The sequence below is a fragment of the Bubalus kerabau genome, chromosome 7 (assembly GCF_029407905.1).
Source record: "Bubalus kerabau isolate K-KA32 ecotype Philippines breed swamp buffalo chromosome 7, PCC_UOA_SB_1v2, whole genome shotgun sequence".
Classification (NCBI taxonomy): domain Eukaryota; kingdom Metazoa; phylum Chordata; class Mammalia; order Artiodactyla; family Bovidae; genus Bubalus; species Bubalus kerabau.
The window spans coordinates 100,080,644-100,099,012 of NC_073630.1; the positions used below are offsets into that span (position 1 = coordinate 100,080,644).

An 18,369-nucleotide genomic window follows, 5' to 3' on the forward strand; every position below is an offset into this window, starting at 1 on the left:
GATTCTTTACCGTCTGAGCCACCAGGGAAGCTCAACTAAGAAGTTGTGGGTGAATCTGTTATATTGTTATAGCAACTGGAACTAAGCCATGAAAAACCATCACAGCTAAATTGAAAATGAAAGGCATATTTGAGGCCAATATTTAGCTTTCAAGGCAGTTAATAATCAGTGTTTTATAATTATTTTAGAATCTTGTGTGAATGAAATAATGATGTAAATACTCCTAGTATAATACTTGGCAATAAAAAATAAGAGTTTATTATTATACCAAAAGATATATATGTATATATTTATTTCCAAATGGTTATTATCAATGACCTACAAGAAATAATATTTTGGCCCAATGTTCCAAAACTTTACATGTACCACCTCTAAGTTATAGATGAATAAATATGTGGTTTGTTATTCAAGGTCACACATATCTAGGAAGAGCAGGAATTCAAACCCATAGTATTTTACTCCCAATTTTTTCCTTTTCATCACAACATTTTCCTCACCCCAGACATTTTAATATTTAGAGAAAATAGGAAATTACCATTGTGAAAAGCTGACCCCACAGAGAAGAGGCTCAAGAATGAAAAATCAACATTTTACCCAGAAAAGACAGATTAGGAATGATTTAATGATTAGGAATATGAAGGATCTGTATATAGGGGAATACTTTTCTGTATTTTCTAAGAATACCTACATATCTAATTTATAAAAAGTTAAAATTTAGAAACTTAGGTGCGCAGTGAGCTCTTAATAAGCACTTCATTTTGGTGAGGATTAACTCTTCATATGCACTAAAGCTTAACTATCTTTACTTCATGATTTAAAACAAAAAGAAAAGATTGACATTGTATTTAATTGATATGGTTGGCATACAGATACCAATGATACACAGAGTTCAGGACTAAATGGTTATTAAGGCCCCTTTAATTCTAACAGAGATAGTAACAGTACTTTCCATCTATGCAGCATTGATTATTTCATTGAAATTGGTAAAGGACTCTCTATCAACTTACTCCCCAAAACAGGTCCCTAACATAGGTATTATTTTAGTGTGCCTTTTTCTACAGGTGAGAAAGCTAGTACTCAAAAAAGTGAAGTCATTTTCCCAAGGTCATCCAGCTACAAAATAGAATTGGGTTTATATTATGGTTAGGTCTCTCATTTCTTCATCTTTATAAAGTACTCTAAAGGAAACCCAATAAAATCACATGTGGAGATTATATAATGGCATGGCCAGTCATAGCCAAAGTAAACTTGTAGTACTCTAAGTTGGTTTTTATTTGTATATATGCAAGTTGTTTTTGAATTACAACTACTGATCACCTTTGAGAATACCATTGCTAGTATAACTGTACAGTTCTAATATTAACCTAATACACAAATTTCCTACATTTATAGGTGGGTAATTGAAAAATATATACATGGAAAAACATACAGTGCTTACAAACCAAATGCAAATAAAACTCTTTAAAAAATCTTAGAAATTCATTAAGCGGGTTACGTCAATCCTATTAAAAATGCTTCATCTATGTACAACTTTAAAAATACTACTCCAGGAAACAAAAATTCTTTGGTTCAGCAAAAAGATTCTAAATGTGGAAATATAATTTGTTAAGGATGCACCTTCTTGGGTGGGGCCTCACTCATCTGTTTTAACACTTCAGAAAGCAGATAACTGATTCTCCGAATGCTGAAAATATGGGTGGAGTGTGGGTAGAGGTTGCTTTTCCTATAGAACATCAGCATATGGAAATATAACCAGGAGCTTGAACAATGCAGAAGCTTCATTAATGGAACTTTTCAATGCAGAAGAAACGTTATTTTTACTCTGCTAGATGAGAAAGGTGGAAAGTCGGCTTCCTATCCATTTGGAAAGGAGGGAGGGAGAATAATCGTGATTGATACATAAAAACATTCTACTAGCAAAGTTCTTAGGCACTGGTATCCAACACTATTGAAACAAATCTACCCATCATTTGGAAGACTACAGAGGAGACAGGAGGGGACTTGATGCTGGGTGTCCTTGTTACTGGGCATTACTTCTCGAGCGGCTGGCCTGCCTTAAATATCTAAAATTATAAATAGTCCCATGACTCACACATCTTTTTAAAAAATTATTAATGCAACAGTGATTTTGGTTTGCATCAATATTTGCCAATGGGATTTTCATTAAAAATTAACTGTGTTTATTCTATACTCTTGGTTTATTAATAGCAACAGTCACAGAACTGGCCAAAATATCTCAGAGTCTCAAAGAGTCAACATTTTGACCTTTTGGAAGTTTTTCTCCTCCACAGGTAAGGGGAAGGAAAAGCCTTCACAATCTAGTTTCTGTATGTTTTCTAAGTTGATTGTGAAAATATTTAATATGTAAGATAAAACTTTTCCAAAGGCCCCTCAATTAACCACACGTTACAACCACCTCTCACAAGACTTTTGCAAAGTCTCTGAGGTACCACAGCTGGTCACAGGAAAATAAAAAATATTTTTTGCTTTGTTTATTTTTTCTAAGTTCTCCAATACAATATAATTACCTGGAAGGAAGAATTAACTCATTTATGTTAGGAAGTGGTACCAAGGACTAATATTCAAATTTGCCTTTCCCCAGACTACTTTCAGAAGCATATTAATTTATTTCTAGGTTGAATGCAGGTGAAAATCAAGAATTTCTATTGACTACCACGTTTCCTGCAAACCACAATTTCAAGATGCCATGATGCTTACGTGAGATTGTTGGGAAAGGGAAATTTTCCAAAATTAACCCTTGTTCTTCCTTCTCTTTGAATGACCTAGTTGCTCAAGGACAAGACATTTTTTAAACCTTACTAGGACTTAAACAAGACAAGAATGATAAGGATGGAGCAATAGATTGCAGAGAAGATAATGTCCCTTTAACAAAAATGGTTCTGACTTCGAAGAGGGGACTAAGACAGCCTTCAACATTTGAGAAAAGCAAAGAATGGAACACATGAATAATTCACAGCATCTAAATGAGACATTATAATTCAGAACCACCTCTGCACCCACTCTCGCCCACCCCCAGATCATGGGTAGGGATTTCGTTTCTCTAATGGTCTTCCAAAAGATAGTGTCAAACTCCAAAGAGAAATGATCAGTGTTGGATTGCTAGGACTTCTAGTCCTCTCGATTCTGTAGGCAGTGATCATCTTTCCTTCTCTCAGAAGTCTTTGTCCCAGCCTGACAGCTCATCTGGAGGCACCCCCCTTTCAGGAGGATACTTGTCAAAGTAGCTGTGATCTGTGGGTCCACTGAGCTAGTAGAGAAAAGATGAAACCAAAGGTGAGGATAATGTTGACAAAGCATGCTAGAACACATGGGAATGCTCCCTGTATCTGAACACTGATTTTATACTGCAGCCACTTGTAAGGTACGCATAAGGAAAAGATGACCAGTTATCAGTTTTGAATCACACTCTCAACCTCATGAGATCTCCCCTTTAGAACAATGGATTGGATTCCAGAATTACCTTTGATAGGAGCTACCTGGCCTGAGAAGTTATTTCTGAAAGAAAAGGTGAAAAAAATGATATCTATTTTTCAAACTGGAAAACATTTTAAAAGGAAATACTTTTTCTTTAAAAATGGGTCAGAATCCTTCTTCCATTTTGTATGTTTCTCATCAATCGAAATTTTATATGGCTAATTGACCCATATAAAGTCTCCAGAAGTTCAAACAATGGGAAAATTCAAAATGTTTGTTTTGAATGACTTCGTTGAAAGAATGAAATGACTCTGGTGTTCAGTTACTCTGTAAATCAAGTGGTTTCCAATTTTTAGTCTTCAATTTTCATTAGTATCTAATTGAATTATCAGCTGGTAGATAATTGAAAATACTATTTAGAATCCATCATAATGAGTTTTGGAGAGACAAGGAGACTACTCAGGTGTTCAAAGTGACATTTTATTACAAAACCCTCCACTCTTATTTACTTATTTACGTGAACACAACTCTTAGCATGTTCATCTATTGGACTGGCCAAAAAGTTCATTTGGGTTTTTCTGGAAGATGGTATGGAAAAACCTGAATGAACTTTTTGACCAACCCAATATATAAAAATAATTTTTAAGAGAAATAGAACTGATGTGGAATCTGGTTCCACTTATTCATAAATAATATTTATCCTCAAGTACATTAAATAATTTCTTTTCAAAGCATTTTGCTTAATAATTACTTTAAAATTTATAATGTATTTATGTTGTTTGATACTGCATCTTACAAAAATGTAATTATAACTGAATTCAGAAGAAATATCTGTGTTGCCAACAAAATCTTTACTCTCACAAAAATTTTAAATTAAAAAAAATTAAAATTTAAAGTTTTTAAAGGATGAGCAAGAAGGCTTTCCAGCATAAAAATCTTTTATATTAGGATAAAATTTTATAGGGAACATCTAACGGAAATATGGAGATAGGCATTCAGAGAGAAAAATGAATGATATGATATTTCTGTCTGTATTTTAAAATTATTTTAAAAATAATTATTTCTGTCCAAAAAGCAACACTCAGGGACTGAACACTGGAAATGTAGCTAGTCGGAATTAAGATGTGATGAGAAGTGGAAAATCCACTTGAGATTTTTGAAAATTTAGAAAGATCTCATTAATATTTTGTGTTGGTTACAATTTGAAATATAACATGTAAGGGCTTCCCTGGTGCTACCAAGGGCTTCCCTGGTGGCTCAGCTGGTAAAGGATTCGTCTGCAATGCAGGAGACCTGGGTTCAATCCCTGGGTTGGGAAGATCCCCTGGATATGGGAATGGCTACCAACTCCAGTATTCCAGCCTGGAGAATTCCATGGACTGTATAGTCCATGGGGTCACAGAGAGTCAGACACGACTGATTTTCACTTTCGTTTTCACATGTGGAAATAATAATCCTTAATGTAGTAAAATAATTAAAACTAATTTCACCTATTTCTTTTAACCCTTTTAAATATGGCTACTGGAAGATTTTAAATTGCATATAGGTTCATATTATATTTCTAGAACCATCTTTCAGCCTGACCAACACTGATGACCTTGGGACTTAGAAATGAAAGTGTTAGTCACTGAGTCATGTCTGACTCTTTTTGACTCCATGGACTATACAGCCCACCAGCCTCCTCTGTTCATGGAATTCTCCAGGCAAGAATATTGGAGTGAGTAGCCATTCCTTTCTCCAGGAGATCTTCCTGACCCAGGGATCCAACCTGGTCTCCTTCATTACTTAGATTCACATGTAATGCATTCCTAAGAGTTGAGCTAAGGTCCATTGAACAGGTAATAGAATCATATTTGGATAGAATCACAACTGCAATGACATTTTAACTTAAATTTAAAAACTTAACATTTTTAAGATCTATTATACACATACACTTGAGTGTGCACACATGATCACACACTTAAAATCTGTTTACAAAAACACCTAGAAAAAAATCAAGAGAGCAATATCAGCTACCATACCTCTCTTTGTAAAGGTGATGGAAGATTTCGTGCTTTCAGTCCCTCCCAATTAAAACCATTTAACCACCTGAGAAATGAGAAAAGCACAGAGAAATATTACTGATCTGATACACTATTAGCATGTCATGTTATCTGTCAACCCATTCTGTTGCCTGCTTCCTGCCTACAATGGTGTAGCTGTAAGTAATCAGAGAGAAATACTCACTGTGCCCACAAACACGCACACACACACACACACGCGCGTGTGTATCTCACATTAAATCCATGCCCACGAACTTCCAGGGAGGGGGCTTTAGTGTCTCCAGCAGTCAGTCTAGATCTCCCTGTTTTTCCACTCATTGCCACACCCTTTTAGACTCAAAATTCATTCTTTGTCTTCTCTCCTCAAACTTTCAGAAACTCCTCTCCATCCTCACTCCCAATGATAGCCTGGCTTCCTATTTCATGAAGAAAATTGGAGCAGAAAAGGGAACTCCTACGATTTTTCATCAGCATAATGCTACATGCAAGTTCAGGAGCTAAGTCATGTCTGACTCTTTGCGACCCCAAGGACTGTAGCCTGCCAGGCTTCCTCTGTCCATGAGATGTTTCAGGCAAGAATACTGGAGTGGGTTGCCATTTCCTTCTCCTATGTACCTGCCTATGTACCCACATCTGTGTGTTTCCCTTCTCTCCTGTGCCATGAATGCATTGCCTTTGCTTCCAGTTGAGGTCAGCCCCTCTACTGTGTACTTGATCCTGTAGACATTCTTTATTCAAACATGCTCCTTAAAATCTCACCTCTCCTGAATTTTCTCTGCTGGTGCATTCAGATCAGTGTGGAAACAATGAAATTCTTGCAACCACAAAGCACTCTCCCTTCATCTGAACTTTTCTCCAACTCTCACTCCAGTTCTCTGTTCTCATTGGAAGAAAACTTGAAAGAGTAACCTAATCCCTGTATCGACTGCAGACAAAAAAATTGCTGCCTGCTAATGCCAAAGAATGCTCAAACTACCACACAACTGCACTCATCTCACATGCTAGTAAAGTAATGCTCAAAATTCTCCAAGCCAGGCTTCAGCAATACGTGAACCACAAACTTCCAGATGTTCAAGCTGGGTTTAGAAAAGGCAGAGGAACCAGAGATCAAATTGCCAACATCTGCTGGATCATGGAAAAAGCAAGAGAGTTCCAGAAAAAACATCTATTTCTGCTTTATTGACTATGCTAAAGCCTTTGACTATGTGCATCACAATAAACTGTGGAAAATTCTGAAAGAGATGGGAATACCAGACCACCTGACCTGCCTCTTGAGAAACCTGTATGCAGGTCAGGAAGCAACAGTTAGAACTGGACATGGAACAACAGACTGATTCCAAATAGGAAAAGGAGGACGTCAAGGCTGTATATTATCACCCTGCTTATTTAACTTATATGCAGAGTACATCATGAGAAACACTGGGCTGGAAGAAGCACAAGCTGGAATCCAGATTGCCGGGAGAAATATCAATAACCTCAGATATGCAGGTGACACCACCCTTATGACAGAAAGTGAAGAGGAACTCAAAAGCCTCTTGATGAAAGTGAAAGAGGAGAGTGGAAAAAGTTGGCTTAAAGCTCAACATTCAGAAAACTAAGATCATGGCATCTGGTCCCATCACTTCATGGGAAATAGATGGGGAAACAGGGGAAACAGTGGCTGACTTTATTTTTCTGGGCTCCAAAATGACTGCAGATGGTGATTGCAGCCATGAAATTAAAAGACACTTACTCCTTGGAAGGAAAGTTATGACCAACCTAGATAGTATATTAAAAAGCAGAGACATCACTTTGTCAACAAAGGTCTGTCTAGTCAAGGCTATGGTTTTTCTAGTGGTCATGTATGGATGTGAGAGTTGGACTATAAAGAAAGCTGAGTGCCGAAGAATTGATGCTTTTGAACTGTGGTGTTGGAGAAGAATCTTGAGAGTCCCTTGGACTGCAAGGAGGTCCAACCAGTCCATCCTAAAGGAGATCCGTCCTGGGTGTTCATTGGAAGGACTGATGTTGAAGCTGAAACTCCAATACTTTGGCCACCTGATGCAAAGAGCTGACTCATTTGAAAAGACCCTGATGCTGGGAAAGATTGAGGGTAGGAGGAGAAGGGGATGACAGAAGATGAGATGGTTGGATGGCATCACCGGCTTAATGGACATGGGTTTGGGTGGACTCCAGGAGTTGGTGATAGACAGGGAGGCCTGGCGTGCTGCAGTTCATGGGGTCTCAAAGAGTCGGACATGACTGAGCAACTGAACTGAACTGATTCCAGTAAACACTGAATGTTGCCTGCACTGAAGCCATCAGCCACTGTAGCCACCTGGCAAGGAATTTGAGGTGGAGTAAAACATAATACTGGCACTAGATAGTTGAGATATATACCAAAATAATAATTTCAAGAAGATGCCCAGACTCTTGCTTCTTCTCATATATAGAAAAGCAGTAAAATCATTGACTTGTGATGTCTTTTATTTGTGATTAGCCATAAATGTTTTTTCTCTCTTTTTTAAATTGAAGTATAGTTGCTGTACAGTATTATATGTTACAGATGTACAATACAGTGATTGACAATTTTGAAAGGTTATACTCCATTTATAGTTATTACAAAGTTGTCTATATTTCCTATGTTGTACAATATATCTTTGTAGCTTGTTCTTTACCTAATACCTAATAGTTTGTAGGTAAATTCTTACTCCTCTACCCCTAGATTGCCCTACCCTGTTTCAGCAGTAATCTTCTGATGTCCTACTACATGCTTTTTTCTTAAGCAAAAACTCCTATATGTCCCAGCTTTCCCTTACCTCTCTGGAGCAGTTTCTCAGAGATAGCTGAGAGGCTACCTCCCAGGCTATCGTCCTCAATAAGGTCTTTGAATAAAACCTAACTTGCAACTTTTAGGTTGTGTGTTTTGCTTCAGTCGACACTACCCATATTCTCCTAGGCATACTTCAGTCAGATTTCACCCTCTCCACTCCATGACATTGCCTCGGTTAACCTCACTGCTATCAGCATTTGCCACAGCTCATCACTCACACTTACCCATCACTCACACTTATCCAAACACTTCCTTTGCTTTGCTCCAGAGACATACTCTTGTTCTGGCTTTCTTCCTACCTTCCTGAGTACTTTTTCTCCTTTTCCACTGCTATTTCCATATGAAGTTGGTGTGCCCTAGAGCTCAGTCATTGGACCTGTTCATTTTTCTACTACCCTCACTTTGTAGGTAATCTCATTCAGTCTTATGGCTTTAAATAGCATGTACGAACTGATTACTCTCAAATTTCTATTTCCATTCAAGATCTCCCCACCCCGTTGCTTTAAGGGCTCATATCCATTACTGCCATTCACTATCACCCCAAAGAATGCCTAATGGGTATCTAGCAACAATCAGGTACACATTGAAGCTCCAAATTTTCCTCAATAAAGTTGTCTCAACTCTTCCAGTTGTTCAAACCAAAGACTTTGGAGTTATCCTTTGTCTCACATCCTGTCTCAGTTCATGAGCAAATTTAGTCAGCATTATCTTCAAAATACATTGGTATTCAGAACCCTACAAATACTCAATACCTCCATTCTACCATCATGCACCAAGCCATTAGTATTTCTTGCCTGTATTATTGCAATAACCTCCTAACAGGTCCTCTGGGCTTCCCAGGTCACTCAGGGGTAAAAGAATCCCCCTGCCAATGCAGGAGACTCAAGAGATGTGGGAGTCTCTTCCCTGGATGAGGAAGATCCCCTGGACTAGGAAATGGTAACCTCCTCCAGTATTCTTGCCTGGAGAATTCCATGGACAGAGGAGCCTGGAGGGCTACAGTCCATGGGGGTGCAAAGAGTCGGACACAACTGAGTGCACACATGCATGCAAACAGGTCCTTCTACTTTTGTCCATGGGAAACAACCCAGCAGCAAAGGCAATCATTGAAAATGTAAGTCAGGTCACATCATGCCTTTGTTCAAAGCTGTCCAATGCTTTCAATTTCACTTAGTGTAAAAGGCAAAGTCTTCACCATGTCTTTATTATAACCCAAAGACGTACAAAATCATCCTTTCAACCACCACCCTTCCCCCACCTTACGATTGTCCTACTTTTCTCTTTCTTTCTGTTTTGTGCCTTTGTCTCCTCAACATTCTTCCAACAAGCTAGGGATGCTCCCAATTCAAGGCCTTTGCATGTGAGCCCCTGTAAATGAATGAGTCTTTCCCCAGATTTCCACTTGATTTGCTCCCTCAACAGTATCAGATATTTTCTCAAAGGTCATTTCTTAGAGAGGCCTTCTTTGGGAGACCCAAGTTCAATCCCTGGGTCGGGAAGATCCCCTGGAGAAGGAAATGGCAACCCACTCCAGTACTCGTGCCTGGAAAATTCCATGGATGGAGAAGCCTGGTGGGCTACAGTCCATGGGGTTGCAAAGAGTCAGACATGACTGAGTGACTTCATATTCTTTCACTTTCTTTGGCCATCCAGTCTAACATGGCAAACCTTCCCCATTCCCCACACCACCACCCCCAACCCCACTGCATATTACATCCCATCCTTTCTCTATTTTCTCTCCTTAGTACTTAACGCTCTGTAATATCTCTACTATACACTTTACGTAGCTATAATATCTTCTTTATTTTCTTTCTCCCCAACTAGAATGCAAGCTCCACGATGGCAGGGATGCAAGCTCGTTTCCAAAGAAGCATCACTAACACTTGGAACAGTCCATGCTAAGTTGCTTCAGTTGTGTCTGACTTTTTTTGTGACCCTGTGGATGACAGCCTGCCAGGCTCCTCTGTCCATGGGATTCTCCAGGCAAGAAAACTGGAGTGGATTGCTATTTCCTTCTCCAGGGGATCTTTCCAACCAAGGGATCAAACCTGCATTTCTTATGTCTCCTGCACTGGCAGGTGGCTTCTTTACCACCAGCGCCATGGGAAGCCCACTTGGAACAAAACAGGTGCTCAAATAAATGTCTGTTGAATAACTTAATGAGTCTACAACAAGAGGACACGTTTACACAGGATCTCTAACTATCATGTCTTACAGCATCACATTGCCATACTGTGATGCTCTGGATGAAATGTATTTAAAAAGCTCCAAGAGAAAAAGTATCTTACAGTTATCTGTAATGGGATGAATCTGAAGGCCAGATGAAGTTCTTTCATTTATTGCTTCCAAATCATTAATCTAAAAGGACTGATATGGTTTTTGGGATACATACCAGGCTTGGTGAGCTGGAGATTCAACACCAGAAATGAGGAGACCTTGCTTCTCTCAGACAGAAAAAAAATGTACTCTGTCTCTTAGAATCTTATGAAGCACATGGAGTAATACTGTTTTGTATAATACTGATCTTTTCTGTTGGGACACTGAAGTCACTTCAGTAAGTCAAGAAAAATGTACACACTGCTATATACTTATTAATAAAATGGATAACCAACAAAGACCTACTGTATAGCACAGGGAACTCTGCTCAATGTTATGTGGCAGCCTGGATGGGAGGGGGCTGGGGGGGAGAATGGACACATGAATACGTATGGCTGAGTCCCTTCCCTGTTCACTGAAACTACCACATCATTGTTAATCAGCTATACCACCAATACAAAATAAAAACCTAAAAAAAAAAAAAAAGAAGAAGAAAGAAAAGAAAAAGCACCAATCCAGGGCTTAAAAATAAAAGTACAGAAAGTCGATTTGGTCCCAGGAATCAAAAACAACAAAGACCCTGCTTTTAAGATATTTTTATTTTGGTAGGAGGTCACAAGTAAACAAACAAGTAAGTACTACAAATACTTACATTAGTTTCACATACTAATAAGTAATAGAGAATAAAGAGAAGACATAAGAGAATAAAATGGTAGAGGTTGACTGGGATGGGGATGGGTTGGAGGTACTGCTTTTTAGCCAGACTGATATCTGAAGAAGTGATATCTGAATTAAAGCCATAATGAACAGAATGGAGAAGCCATGGATAGATTTCTGTCAACGGCTTTCTAAATGGAAGAAAGTGATGAAATGAGCAGAAGTGTAGTGAATGGAGGGAAAACTAGAAAAACATATCATGTCTGAGAACCAGTCAGAGGCCAGATCCTGTAGGGTCTTGTAGAACATAGAAAGGAATCAAGATTTTATGCTTAGGGGAAAACCAGCAGAAAGTTAGAAGGAAGTGATGCGATCTAAGCATGTTAAGACAATTATGGCTGCTATGTGAAGAATATCCACAGGCGGGGGTGGGGGGTGGGTTGTGCAATGGGAGAGTGGTGGGAGGTGTGACAAGGCAGGCTGGGAGGTTTTATGAGACCTTCACATTCTTCTGTCTGTCAGCTGGACCCACAGTTAGGTTTTTCTACCTTTTTCAATCTCTTCCCACATAGAACGGTTTGGGGTCACTCCTTGACTGGATGTCCCATCCTAAGTCTAAGCTAAGCAAGAGAAAAAGTACTAGAAACAGAGGGCAGGCTTTAGTACATTCCATTTCAGATGTCATGCCATTCTTCACCCAAAGTGCCATTTTTGCCTAAGTTGCTGAGTCTTTAAGCAAAGAGTGGGAGTCAGACAGCAGTGCTAGCTGTATGACTTCCCCTGTCCTTGCTGCAAAACCGCAGAAATCTTCTGCTTGATCCACCCATCAGCTTCTTTGGACAGACTGAGGCTCCATTTTTAGGGATTTCTGGGCACACAGTTCTGTGGATTCGTTTCTTTTACCACCAAAGTCTGCCACAATTCCTTTTCACATATTTTACAATGCTCTCTACCCAGAAGCTACTCCATAAATATTAATAAAAATCATTACTGTTACTCCACTGAATCAAAGAGCCTATGCATTTCTTGTTGAGTACTTGTTACAATTTGACTTATGGCAATATTTACTTAACATGAGTGGTTATTCACTTAACACTTGGCCTTTTTGACACTAACCACATTTTAAGTAATCCAAGTGCCAGCATGCACTCGTGTGTGAAAAATATTCACTAAAGAAATATTAGCAGCAACTGTACATAAATTGCTTCTTCATTTTTAGAAGACTTGTAGCTATTCTTGAGAGCAAAATTCTAGAGACTCGAAATATTAAAGGTAACATTATGAGACTGGAAAAAAATTACTCCTGGACCTAGCAGGAAAGATTTAATTGTACCCTACAAATATATTATCCCTCTTTTTAGACAGGCATGACTGGTACCTAGTTAATAAGTTAACTCACAAAAAGGAGAGAGAGGAACTCTATTTTTAGGAAAGACGATTTAACACAGACTGGACAAACATTTGACAATAGAACATGTTTAACTGTATTGTTTTTAAAAACAAAATTGAAGTAAACGGCTTTCTAAGAAAAAAAAATGTTTTACCTTAGAGAGGAGCTGGAAAATCTGATAGCAAATTTTAGAAATTTTTTTTGTTTTATTTATTTATTTAGGCAGCGATGTGTGGCATGTGGGGATCTTAGTTACCTAGCCAGGGATTGAACCTGTGCTCCCTGCATTGGAAGCAAGGAGTCTTAACCACTGGACCTCCAGGGAAGCCCAGAAAGAATGTTTTCTCAAAAAAAAAAAAAAAAATCCAAGAATATCCTGGGTAGAGAAGCTATATATGCCTTGGAGACTTATAGAAGGTTCTGCTGTTGCTGCTGCTAAGTCACTTCAGTCGTGTCCGACTCTGTGCGACCCCATAGATGGCAGCCCACCAGGCTCTGCCATCCCTGGGATTCTCCAGGCAAGAACACTGGAGTGGGGTGCCATTTCCTTCTCCAATGCATGAAAGTGAAAATTGAAAATGAAGTTGCTCAGTCGTGTCCGACTCTTAGCAACCCCATGGGCTGCAGCCCATCAGACTCCTCCATCCATGGGATTTTCCAGGCAAGAGTACCGGAGTGGGGTGCCATTGCCTTCTCCTATAGAAGGTTCTAGAACACTCCTATTTGAAAGCAGAGAGAGATCTATTTTTCAGCCCCACATGCCCCAGCTTTGTATCCTAAGAATCACTATGAAAATAAGATGAAATAATGGTTTTAAGCTCCCTGCGCTCACCAGAAGGCACTGTGTAAATTTGGTGCATCTTATTAGTGAACTCTGCCCTACACACGGATGCTTCAGCTACTTGGCAAAAAGCACCGTCTGTTAAAAAGCATGGGCAAATTAATCCCTATGGGGAAGGGAATTCAAAATTCTTCATTACCACACTAAATTGAGAAAGTCCTTTAGCATCAATTTGCATGTGCATAAAATTCCAATTTGACAGTTACATTTAAATGAGCCTCAGGTAAATGAGAAGCAAGAGATAAAACTGGAACCTGTTAACAATTATATCACTTCTATTTTCCAACTACCTCAGAGCAGCCATGAAGATGCTTCTTTAATGAGACAAAAGAGGACAATACACTGGAAGAGGGACTTTAATTGGCAGGACTTTTGTTTGTTCAATAAGAATGGTATATTTATGTGTCTTTTTATCATGAGAGAAGAAACTGTGATAACAGCATGTAGGAAGAGAGAGAAATTGGAATCTAAGATAAATAATAAACTTTACACTGAAGACAATCCAAAGGCTCTAAGAATAAAGAACAGTCAAACACTCTAAGCATTTTGATGTCTCTGAAATCCACAGATGTGTCTGTCTGTCTCCATCTCTTCCCTGCTCCCCACCCTCTTCCTGATATATCCTGACTCCTTATGGAAGAGCCCAATATGAATTTACAATGTTGAATACATGGCTTTATTTCAAGAGAGCTCATGAATAGATAGAGCAGGGTTGGCAGCCCAGGATTTTTTTTTTAGCTGCACCACTACTGTTCAGAAAAATGGACAGTGTTTCTATTCAGCAGCATCTCTCCCTTTATTTTCACCCTGTGGTGATTTGCCTCTAATTCTTCAGTAAAAACATCCAGAGAGAAATAAAATATGGAGAGGTGTTTTCCTCTCTGAAAGTGAACACAGCAGTGTGCTCAAAGGTTTTCACAAATGAAATTCTCAAATTTATTTTTTTTTGTACTATCAAGAGCTGATAGTCTCTATTTGCAATTCAAGCACAAAAGCAAAACATCTTGAGGATGGCAGGATTTAGCCAGGCATAGATTAAAAACAAACAAACAAACAACTCCAAGGCTTGAACTTCCACACATGCAAACAAATCAGAGATTTTATGTTGTGGAGGTTATTGATGGTTTTAAAGGCCAGTTTTAGAAATTCACAGACCTGAAGAGGTGCATATTAGATTACTACATAAGGATAAAACATGGTTTGAGGTTTTGTGGAAATCAATGTACCTTACCCGAAAAAGTAAAGTACAATATGAGACTTTAAAATGTGCAGAGCTAACATCACTCATTATCAGAGAAATTCAAGTCAAAACCACAATGAGGTACCATCTCACAGCAGTCAGAATGGCTGCTATCCAAAAGTCTACAAGCAATAAATGCTGGAGAGGGTGTGGAGAAAAGGGAACCCTCTTACACTCTTGGTGGGAATGCAAACTAGTACAGCCACTGTGGAGAACAGTGTGGAGAGTCCTTAAAAAACTGGAAATAGAACTGTCATATGACCCAGCAATCCCACTGCTAAGCATACACACCGAGGAAACCAGAATTGAAAGAGACACATGTACCCCAATGTTCATCGCAGCATTGTTTATAATAGCCAGGCTATGGAAGCAACCTAGATGTCCATCAGCAGACGAATGGATCAGAAAGCTGTGGTACATATACACAATGGAGTATTATTCAGCCATTAAAAAGAATACATTTGAATCAGTTCTAATGAGGTGGATGAAACTGGAGCCTATTATACAGAGTGAAGTAAGCCAGAAAGAAAAACACCAATACAGTATACTAACACATATATATAGAATTTAGAAAGATGGTAAAGATAACCCTATATGTGAGACAGAAAAAGAGACACAGATGTATAGAACAGTCTTTTGGACTCTGTGGGAGAAGGCAAGGGTGGGATGATCTGAGAGAAGAGCATTGAAACATGTATATCATCATATGTGAAACAGATCACCAACCCAGGTTTGATGCATGAAACAGGTGCTCAGGGCTGGTGCACTGGGATGACCCAGAGGGATGGGATGGGGAGAGAGGTGGGAGGGGGCTTCAGGATGGGGAACACATGTACACCCATGGCTGATTCATATCGGTGTATGGCAAAAACCACTACAGTATTGTAAAATAATTAGCTTCCAACTAAAAGAAATAAATTTTAAAAATAATGATAAAATAAAATGTGGAGAGCTAGTCAAAGGAAAATTATGTTTAAAATTAATGTATAAAATCAATTAAACTGAAATAGAAGGCTATTTAATAGTTGGTTTAGTTAACCCATTCTCTTGAATATGGATAACAATGATAGTATCCTACTTTAACTGCAAATCAAATGTCAAAATTAGGATTTGATTCCTTTACAGAACCCAAGATAATATTGGAAAATAATAAAGATAGCAGCAGATAAAAAGCGAAGTTGCTATAACCTCAATATGTAATTTTGTGATTTGTTTTGTAATTTTATCCGTACTTGGTAGGAACTTCCAGCACTGGCGAAACCACACTGATATTGATCTTTGTAACTGCAGCTAGTACAACACAGATGAGAAATAAAGCACCAGAAAGGGTAAACTGAGTGTCTGGGGAGGGCTCTTGCAGCATACTGAGAAAAGCTTCAAGATGACCACACTTTAAAAATATTTCTATATTTTCTGGGCAGAGAAATATGTACCTGTGTTTCTTAATGTCATTGATTCCATTCTTCAGATTTCCCAGTCTTTCTGTTGGATTTTGCCTACAAAAAAATTTTAAGTCAGCTTATAATAATTATGCTTGAGTGAATTTTACATTAAAATTTAATGCTTTTTCTTTATCCATTCATTCATTTTGTCAGTAATATGTATAAACCAGGCACATTTGTGTATAGGGAGACAGAAAACATATGCCCTCTCTGGAGGAGCCACAGTCCAATTACAGTCAGAAATATGAATATATGTATCTATATATCCCAGTATATAGCAGACAAAGATGATTCTCAAAGATACCCTGAATAATCTGGATAACTTTTAAACTATAAGAAGGTACTGTGGTTCTATCATATGAAGGAAATTCAAACTCCTAGTACACACCATAAAATAGAAAACATGTAGGTGCATGCTAAGTCACTTCAGTCATATCTGACTCTTTGCAATCCTAGGGACAGCCAGGCTCCTCTGTCCACGGGATTCTCCAGGAACACTGGAGTGGGTTACCATGCACTCCTCCAGGGGATCTTCCCAACTCAGGGATCAAACCCGTGTCTCTTATGTTTCCTGCATTGGCAGGCGGATTCTTTACCACTATCCACCTGGGAAGCCCAAAGTAGAAATGATTTTCTTTAAATATACTCTAGCTACATAGAAAAGTACTATAAGTAAATACATATCTAACTTTAAAATCGCAGCAGAAATAAGAAGCCTTCCTTAAAAACAAAGGATTTTTAATAGTCATTCTCACCTGCAAAGCCTCCGAATCAGATCCTCAGGTCGTCTTGTTATCTTTCTGGGAAAATCCATTTTTTCAATGCCTTTGAGAATCAGATTGTAGGTCATCATTTGGTCAATCCCAGAAAAAGGAGGGCTAGAGAAAAGCCAAAATAGGACATTAGGACCCACATCTGAGACACATTTACAGCTAATATTCCACCCTCCCTCTTTCCCTCCTTCCCTCTCTCTCATAGGTTGTTTTATAGCAAATCTGCACATATGCTAGAAAATAATCTCATTACTTGAATACCACTTAAAATACACACATATACACATAGACATACAGGTAATCTATCGGGTGGTGATAATCACTGAAAAGAAAAATAAAGGGGAGGACAGAGAGTGAGAGAGAGGTGTGATGTTTTTAGACACAATGGATAGTAAAAGGGCTTCAGTGGTAAAGAATCCACCTGCCAAGGCAGAAGAATGGTTTTAATCCCTGGGTCGGGAAGATCCCCTGGAGAAGAAAATGGCAACCCACTAAGCCTCTCTCATATGCTGACAATTAAGCAGAGATGAGAATGAATCACACTGTTCTCTTGTAGACAAAGAATTCCAAGACAGCAAGGAGTCAGGAGTGGACGTGGGTTATTGTTGGAACAGGGAGGACAGTGTTGCTGGTGGAGTTAGTAAGCAGGACAGTAGGATAAGAGATGAGGGTCACATGACTGTAGACCCGGTGGGCTATGGGAAGGACCTGGGAATGTGTTCTAATTTACAAAACCCAAAGTAAGGTTTTAAAAATGTGTTGATGGACTTCCCTGGTGGTCCAGTGGTTAAGATTCTATGCTTCCACTGGAGGGGTCGTGGAGTCAATTGCTGGTCAGGAAACTAAGATCCCGCATGCCAGGTGGTATGACCAAAAGGTAGAAAAAAAACAAAAAGCAAAACAAAACAAAAAAAAATGTGTTGAAAATAAACTGTGATGGTTCTAGTGGTGGGGGAAGGCAGGGCTGGTAGCTTAGACAAGAACAGTAGTGGTGAAGGTGGAGATGTGATTGGATTCCAGATTATTTCCAAGGAAGTCAACAGGATTTGCTAATGGGGTGAATGTGGTATGCAGGAGAAAGCAAGGATTCAAGAATGATGCTAAAGTGTTTTGGGGGGTTCCCTGGTAGCTCAGCTGGTAAAGAATCCACCTGCAATGCAGGAGACCTGGGTTCGATCCATGGGTTGGGAAGATCCCCTGGAGAAGGGCATGGCAATCCACTCCAGTATTCTGGCCTGGAGAATCCCTATTGACAGAGGGGCCTGGCGGGCTGCAGTCCATGGGGTCGTAAAGAGTCGGACATGACTGAGTGACTGAGCGACTAAGCACAAAGTGTTTTGATCTATGGAACTGAGCTATTTTTACTAAGACTGGAGTGGGCTAGGAGTACAGGATGCAGAGCAGGTTATGAAGAAGAGAAT

At 39.0% G+C, this 18,369-nt stretch overlaps 1 protein-coding gene across 1 annotated transcript in view; it reads right to left on the minus strand.

The window, feature by feature from the left end:
* Window positions 1-229: 229 nt before the first annotated feature.
* The window catches only part of PRKG2 (protein kinase cGMP-dependent 2), a 115,717-nt gene continuing 97,577 nt past the window's right edge, over window positions 230-18,369 (minus strand). Inside the window, exons 17-20 of the mRNA XM_055588906.1 lie at window positions 16,931-17,053; window positions 16,167-16,229; window positions 5,457-5,523; window positions 230-3,268 (exon numbers count right to left, since the gene is read on the minus strand). Coding sequence (XP_055444881.1) covers window positions 3,173-3,268; window positions 5,457-5,523; window positions 16,167-16,229; window positions 16,931-17,053 — 349 coding nt within the window. The 3' untranslated portion in view covers window positions 230-3,172. The remainder of the gene's footprint in view (window positions 3,269-5,456; window positions 5,524-16,166; window positions 16,230-16,930; window positions 17,054-18,369) is intronic.